Source organism: Dendroctonus ponderosae, unplaced genomic scaffold (assembly GCF_020466585.1).
Source record: "Dendroctonus ponderosae isolate FM_Combo_2020 unplaced genomic scaffold, Dpon_F_20191213v2 Dpon_F_20191213_12, whole genome shotgun sequence".
NCBI classification, from domain to species: Eukaryota; Metazoa; Arthropoda; class Insecta; order Coleoptera; family Curculionidae; genus Dendroctonus; species Dendroctonus ponderosae.
Genome location: NW_026017316.1, coordinates 2910590 through 2918845, shown reverse-complemented (window position 1 = coordinate 2918845; position 8256 = coordinate 2910590). Strand labels below are relative to the sequence as shown.

General features: G+C 49.5%; 1 protein-coding gene across 1 annotated transcript in view; it reads left to right on the top strand.

Annotated features, from left to right (window-relative positions):
• LOC109541900 (RNA-binding protein Musashi homolog Rbp6) overlaps nucleotides 1-8256 on the top strand; it is a gene marked incomplete in the record, with an annotated part of 99721 nt that overhangs the window by 37022 nt on the left and 54443 nt on the right. The window contains 2 exon segments of the mRNA XM_048663086.1: nucleotides 7499-7558; nucleotides 7847-7931. Coding sequence (XP_048519043.1) covers nucleotides 7499-7558; nucleotides 7847-7931 — 145 coding nt within the window.

Sequence of the window (8256 nt, the reverse complement as noted above, 5' to 3'; positions counted from 1 at the left end):
AACACTCTTTTGCGGTTGTTGTGCCGACACACAAAATTAGCGCATTCAAACCCGTTTTTTGCGCCTCAAAAGCCAGTGAAACTTCGTCCACGAATATCAATTGGTCCTGAGGTTTTGATTGGCCGGAAGGAGTCTGACGATGGCGGGGCAGCTCGAAACTTTCAGTTTAGCTTCACCCCACATTTTGCAATTGGAAATGCTTTTTGCGTTTGACTCTATCCAGTGGCGTGCCAGTTTCCAGCGTTTTATCCGGTTCGGGCGCAGTTTTCCGGCCCCCTCATCAACCCGTTTAAAAAGACTTTTCTTCGGCCCCCTCGGGGAAAGTTTGCGCATAAATTTGCCGAAACTTTCTAATAAAAACGCGAACTTTCCGCATTTCTTTGCGGCCGCAACCTAATTAAATGGCCGGGCATCGTTGCACCGTCCCGGTAGCAGTGCGAGCGTACGGGGCGCGATCACAAACCGAAAACGCGATCCCCAAATTTCGTCCTCCCCTGTAAAGCTGGGAACAAAGGCGGCAATTCTGGCCCATATCCACATACACACACACAGAGAGAGACACAGAGGCCTGACGGGGCGATTTAAATTATTAACCCATTCTCTATTGTATAAACTGTCTGGAATAATGAATTCGTTTGCGAAATGCCCTGGCACGATGCGAACGAATTTAATAACATAATTCGGCTCTTTAACATTTAATGCGGCTATTAGAGATTGTGAAATAATCATGGCGCATTATTCCCCAATGGGGGGGGCGCTTCATTGGCGGGGCGTCTAAAGGTGATCATGATCATCATCATTATGCGGGGCGGAAAAAACCGTCAGCTGCTCAAGACGACACTCGACCAGTCCTCCTCCCCCGCCTTAAGTGGGGTTTCGATTGAAAGTTGGGGCCAAGTGGAGGGCGCGGGCCCGGCTGGCTGCTCCATATGGAACGCTCATGTATATTCAGACACGTCGGCAAAAGGGCCCCAAGTAAACAATGGAGTGTCTGAAGTCGCGCTATCTGCCCGGCCCACTCGACTCGTTGCCTCCGCATTAGCATAATGGAATCGACGGTGGCCGAGCCGAGCATCATCAGGAGGAGGCAATTGCGCTGACAATGGTCACTTGGAGCGCCATCCGTCGGGAGTAAGACGTCGGAGAGGCCGCCCAACCGCACTTGAAGTCGCTGGGGGCTGAGTGGGCCACGCGAGAGGGGCTCCAGCTGCCCCCCATCCCCGGCCCAAATCGCCGACACTCCTCAGCCCATTAAGGTTAATCCGCATCGATTCATCCGGCGCGTAATCAATCAATCAGGCGTCGATGTCTTGACAGCCCAAATCCGGTTTTCTCTTTAGCTGGTGGGGCGCAGGAGGAGCGCGATTGCCGTCGGAAAATGCGCCCGCTTTTTGTCCGACGGAACCGGACCGGTTTCGGGAACGCCGCTCGGACAGCGTAGGCCTGTAGGGCAACACTGGGAGTTAATGAGTTAACACACCCAGGCCTAAGACACTGTGTTGAGATGCGCTTTCGAGTTGTTGCRGCCCTCTGGTTTAATGGGTTAACTCAGTTCCCGATCACCTTTTTCAGTGGAGGTGGGCAAAAACTGATCAAAATGCGCAGTTTCGGGTGTTTTGMTGCAAACGTGTGTCAAACACACACCGGTTATGAAACTCGGGCCAAATCCAGCAGGCCTGGGTAACTCAGTTTATTATCACAAATGCATATTTGTGACCTTCAAACATTCTAGAAGTTTCAGATYYGATCCGTTTTTGAGTTTCATAACCGGTGTGTGTATGACACACSTKTGCATCAAAACASCCGAAACTGCGCATTTTRATCAGTTTTTGCCMAAAAATGCGGAAGGAACGCATGAATGACTGGACTAATGAGTAAAAGCTCGCGTTTTGCCGGCCCTTTTTCGCGTCAATTTSGCAAATTGCTGGGAAATCYTGCTGGCCGGGCGGCAGGAAAAATCGCGTTTGGACATCCACGATCTCTAGCTGCGCCGCTCTAACTCAATTGGTCGGSGCGAAATCAAAGCAAACCGGTCAACGTGTTGAGTGTGAGGAAAAATCGATCGCAATGAGGTTGTTTTAACGGTTTCTCGTCCTCAATGGATGTTTCGCTTAAGCTGGCACTTTTCCGGGCGGTTTCTCGCCACTCTCCTTCACTCTCCCCGACTCTACGAATCAAATCGCTCGGATTCATCATCATTCCGAAACCTGTCTATCTGGCAGTCAAGCAGGCAGACAGGCCTGGAATGGAGGCGCATTTATTTGTTAGCGTGCTGAATTATTCAGGGAAGCGCCAGTTCATTTTCCAGCTGCTTTTCCCTGCCGGATCAGCGTCAAGGTGGCCAAATTGGCCCAGATTTGCGCCTCAGCCGCCTTTTTCCACTTGCTCCCGACTATCAGCTGATGCTCCGGATTAATCCGCACGGGTTTTCCATGCTTTGAAACCCCTGAAAGGGCGAGGATCAAAGCCGCCGAAGAGAAACCGTGACCATCCATCCATTCGCATTCGCATTCGAAACTCCTTAAGGCCCTTGAAAGGCCTTGAAAGGCAAAGTCGTCACTGTTCAAAGGGTTTCGCCGTCGCTAAACTTCCCCTCTTCGAGGCGACGTCCCGTCCGGCCCCCACCCGCTCCGATCACTATCTAAGCAAAGGCAATATGGCGGTGACAAGTGACAAGTGACAGTGCCCGTCCAAAATGGCCGCCACCTGCAGGGCGCCGCGATGGAACGATGGATTTTCATCTCGGTGCCGCATATTCGATATGGAAACCAATCGGCGAATTGATTCCGTGCAGCCTTCGGAAATTTCATTTCGCCGGAAAGTTGAGATGGAAAAACCGCCTCCCGCCCGGATCGCATATTTCCCACATTGAGCCTAAGCCCGTTTTATTACCACCGACTATTTCAAATCAAATATATGGAGGATTTTGCGCCAATAGCGGGCGCTTTTGCGCCGCGTCCCCCTTTTATGCGCCTTCCTCGCTTTCCCGGTCGTTCATGGAAGACACACACGCGTTTCAATGGAAACTAGTCGTTCTAGACGGCAAGTGCGGCCCATCAGGTCACGCTGGGATCGTCTGGGGAATGCAAAAATGCAGGAAAAAGCGGCTGTTGGGAAAAAAATTGCCAATAATAATCAGGGCGAATGTGAGTCAAAGAACAAAGCGCGCGCGGCACAAAACCGGCCTGCCACCGAAGCCCCGTATCGTGCCTCGTTTATCATTTTATCGGCAAGTTGCAGGATCGGCCCTTTGACAGAAAAGTAATTAAAACGAGCACAACAACACCGTTGCGGTTCCATCGCTGTCGCAACAAAGCGACATTCTCCATTGGACCAGTCGCATAACAAATGGATTTTTTTTCAAAATTTTTTTTGGCTTGTAATGGATTGCTTTGGATCACTAGGAAGACCTCCTATGTCAAAATTTGACATCGCAAAATTGGTGAAAATTTCGAAAATTTTCCCCCGAAATTTCGCGTTATTTTCGAAAATCGCCAATTGCTCGCTTAGTAGCGATCAGAGCAAAACAGTGAATAGGAGCTTTTTTGGGGCCCTTGAGACGGCCCATCGACCGAGCTTACTCAATTCGGTCCGGCTCTTTTGGTTATCGAGATTTTTGCAGTTTTTCGAAAACCATATTTTGGCGATTTTCTCGAAAACTATGACAGCTGGAGCGTTGCAAAAAATACCATTAGATCGGCCTCGTTAGGCCCAAGTTTTGATCAAGAATAACTTTTCTCGATAGGATGCTTCGTTTTCGAACAAAAAAATAAAATGTAAAATTTCGAAAAAATCGTAAGGGTTCCACAGCAAAATTTTTGGGCAAAAAAAATTTTTTTTTTTTGGCTTTTATCTAGCAGACGGTTAGATACGAAAAAGTTACATGATAACTCGGCTTTGGTTGGTTGAAGAAAAATTTCCTCTATGAGCAACAGCGAAAAAACCAAAAAGTTTGTACAGGCTCTTATGGAAGAGGAATTTTCAAAATTGAATAACAATATCAAATGTCATTCGAATTGGTTGCAAATGACATCGATTACTACGAATCGACTCCGTATCAAATCGATTTGGTAAAGTGAACGACAAAAAACTCCATTTAACCCCATGTAAATCGCTAAATTGTGGTGCCGTTCAATTTAAATGCTTCCCAAAAACCAGCCAATCACTATCAACGCATTCTGGTCGCCCCAAAACATAGCCAATAGATGTGGCTAAGGATGTATGGATATCAGAATGAGAAACGATTGGTTTCCGATTTTACCTGATCAAATGAATCGAAAAAATGTTCGAGCATCTTCGACTTTTCCATGTTTTTGAAAAGTCCCATTCAACACTCGCGGACCGAGTGATGACATGCCCACACATGATTGTCTCTCTCTCCCGCAAATGCTTTCCGATCGACATATGTGTGAAGGCAAAAGAGAGGGCATGAATGGGGGCAGGTTTCGAGTGATTAGAGCACACGTCATTGGAAGTATCCAAATTGGACGAAATATGCGAGGGAAATTGAGAGGTGAACGGAAAAAGAGGAGAAAAAGTGATTTTAAAATTGACGTTTACACCTGTCAACGAAAATGGTATTCGGCAAGATGTCATAAATGTCAAAAATCGAGATGACCTTGGGAATAACTAATGAGAAATTCGCGAGGTGATCAGTGGAACCCTTTGACAGATATGTGGATGAGTGGGAGGCAACGATGCCGCCCGTTCCCCAGCGCGGACAAACAAACCATCGGCAACCATGTCGTCAAGTACCTACACGTAGATTTGTCTCAATCCCAAGCCGCCAGTTTGCACGTCTAATCCGCCTTCTCAAACATGTGTATTTAGGGTGTTTGGGAATGTGGCCCTCAGCGATGGGGCGGCCTCGGTTCGGTCCGCTGCCCCCATTGGCCCTCGCCATCCTCGAAATCTGATCCGGCGGGCGGCGCACCGAAACAAATCGCAAAAAAGCGACCCCCAGCACCAAAGGAATTAATTGTCCAAAGGAACGAGATGGATAAAGTAAATGCCGTTCGCCGTGAAATGGAGCGCTCCTGATTATCTCTCCCGACTGGCCGCATTTGTCAACGCTCTCCCGAACAGCACCCGAAACTCCTTCGGGTGGTTTTCTGGCCCCCCACGTTTGATGCCCGTTGTTGGTCGGCATGACGGCGATTTTCCATTGTGAACCGTCCTGGACACAGTTGATTAAAATGTCGCAATGTCCTTCCTTGCCAATTCGACTGAGTTTTGAGCAAGTTGGATTTTTTGCCCACAACATCCGGTATATTGTTGCATTTTTGCATTCCCCGGACGATTCTAGCCTGACTTGATGGGTCGCACTTGCTATCTAGGACGAATAGTTTGGGCGCCAGAGGGCAGTACGAACGGGAAACAAAATTGATCTTTTTTGTGCCACCCGGTATATGTGGGCCGATTCGGATTTCTGCGAAAGTCTAGTGTGGTCGCATGTAGCCCTGGGCCACACCTGGGTGTTGAGTTGGTGCCGCTCTCTGAGTCGATGCGCCATAACTCATTAACCGATGAGTTATAACGCATTTATTAACTGAAATCAGGACTGAAATTGTAGCAAGGACAGCAACACTTTTTTGAGCAATTTTGAACGGAACTGAGTTACTGCGCCAGTGCGTTGAGATGGCGCAGGGCTGCGGAAACAATTGAACATCGGAGGATGCTAGAGGGCGCAGTTTTGACGCTCGGTACCAAGTGCGACCCATCAAGTCAGGCTAGAATCGTCCGGGGAATCGAAAAATGCAACAATATACGGGGGCTGTGCATGAAATTTTTCCGAAGTTGCCTTTTTGGCGTGGATTTGTCCAAAACAGCCGGCGTATTTTTGCATAATCGAACTCGCCAGCTCATTCTAGCCTGGATTGGTGGGTGGCAGTGGGCATCTGGCGTGCTTGTGTTCAATATATACAGGGCAAATCGATAAACAGGAAGGCAAATGCGCGATAAAGCGTCGTTGCGAAAGTTGCTCATCAATCCCCCCTGTTTTCCTTGCTAAGTGTAGTCAAACAAAAAAGGGCCAAAACCAAACATTTTAAACCGTCGACGTTCGCATTACTCCTTCGCCGCGTTCTCCATCCGCTGGCGCTTTATTTATGAGCGGTCGTCATTGAATATGACAGGGAAATTGCGTCATTGTTTATTAAGGCTGCCAGCTCAGCGCGATGTTGATGGGTTGCGTTGCGAGAGGGCCTACCGATGCGTTTTTTCCCCGCTCTTGACAGACAATAGGGGGCCGCCGTAGGCTCCAGCGAGTAGGCGCAGATTATTCAATTAGAGCGCTCCATAAATCCGCTGGTGCAAGTTAATCGAGGAGCCATCTTAATCCGGACTGCAATTACGGCAGATTTGTAGTCGAACAATTCGGCGCAAAACTGCGCCCCGTAACTAAGAAGCGCATTAACTCGACTGTTATTAACAGACGGCGCACACGCTGCGACTGGAGGATGATCTTGAGGATTTTCTGCCAGTCGCGCATTAAAACGCCCTTAGATGGTCCAAACTGGCTCAATTTTTCATTTTCGGGGCGCAAAAAGTGCAGCGATCGCACACGATTGATTGAGCGCCATCCAAGTCTGCAACGTCAGACAGTAAATTAGCAAAGATTAAACTGGACGATGGCCGAGGCCCCGTCCGATCGCATGATCGATGGCCGACACTTTGCACTAATGCGAAGAAGAAACGGCCAAATTAAATTGAGGTTAACCCGCATCGCTTTTTCCTCCTGAAGCGGCCAGAGGAGCGAGCAAAACAGTCGCAAGTTGCCAAATTGTGCACTGCCAATTGCAAACATCGTCACGCATTTGACAGTGTCAGCTGTGACAGCCTTGACCGAGGTGACATCTGTCATTTTTTCGCTCTGACTGATGTGACAACCTTGACAGAAGTGACATTCTTTTACTCTGGCTGCCTGCTGGTCATTCGAGGACAAGGAAACTCATTAACGATGCGAACAAAGCGAGTCCACCCGGGGGGGCTTCGCCAGTTTTCCAGCTATCCAGGGCGACTTTTGGCCGAGCGCAGTTATCAATTCCGTCGCTTTTCCCCCCAGCTTCCCCTGCCGCGCGCCCCCGTCTGGTTTGCATGTTCGCCTTTTGGCCGAACCGGAATTTCAATTCCCTCGTTACAACTGTGCGGCTTATTATTGTCCTTGTCGGCTGCAGCTGGCGGCCCGTTTGTTCCCATGAAGTGCCTAAATACTGGCCAATACTTGTCGTGTGCAGGTTCTCCTGAAGCGAAACAATGTTGCCACTGCGCTCGTAAGTCACTTGAGTCCACCACGCCCCCGCCTCCCGCTCCCCTGTACCATACGCGTAGCTAGTTAGCAGTTGCTTGTTAGTTGCCCCGTGGGGGCGGCACTGCTGCGCATCACCTGCGCGCCAGTGCTGCGCCCTAGCCTTAGAGTAGTCCTAGTTCCATAGTAGTCCGCACATGTGACCAATTAATGCTCAAAGAGGGGGTTGTGAAGTGAGTTGATCTCTTTCAGCGGCAGCGTCTGCTTCGCTGCTGGCGCGCAGGACAGCGGCCCGCTGGTCTACACCCCCAGGTACGTTCCCATGCGCGTTGCCAGTGGCTGCCGGACCCGACAGAGGTCGCCAGTCCGGCACTCGCTCGGTCCACTTAGGGCGTAGATCGAAGATATCTGGCTCTCACTCACTCTGTCAGTAACTGGCCCCCTATCCTTGTCCCGCCCGTGTCCCCCACCCGATCCGATCGGGTCGAACCATGGCGCCATCTGTCCCCCACCCACTCAACCCTGTTCAGATATCTTCTCCACTAGCTAGTCGCAACGCGGTGCGCAGCCGATTTTTTCACGTTTTCTGTCTGCTTTTAGGGGATTTGGATTTATCACGTTCACCGACCCCTCCAGTGTAGATAAGGTCTTAGCGCAAGGAACTCACGAGCTCGACGGCAAAAAGGTAAGTGCTGCCAATTTTGACGTTTGTTGACTGTTTTGACGCACGAACGCCGATTGCCCCCGAACTAGGCCGAAGCCCACAGCGCATTATCGACGCTGAACTGGAAGTTTTACGGATCCAACACACTTAAAGAGCCCGTTCTGGTTGAAAAAATGAAAAAATTAACTTAAAATGTTGACACTTTTGACGGCCCAAGCGTCGATCGTAACATTTCGGTGCTTCCGATAACAGTCGAACGTTGACTCGAACTCGACCGATGGCAACCGCGCATTTATGGGCGTTTAAACACACTTAAAAGACCGTTTTTGGCGAAAAAATTATAAAT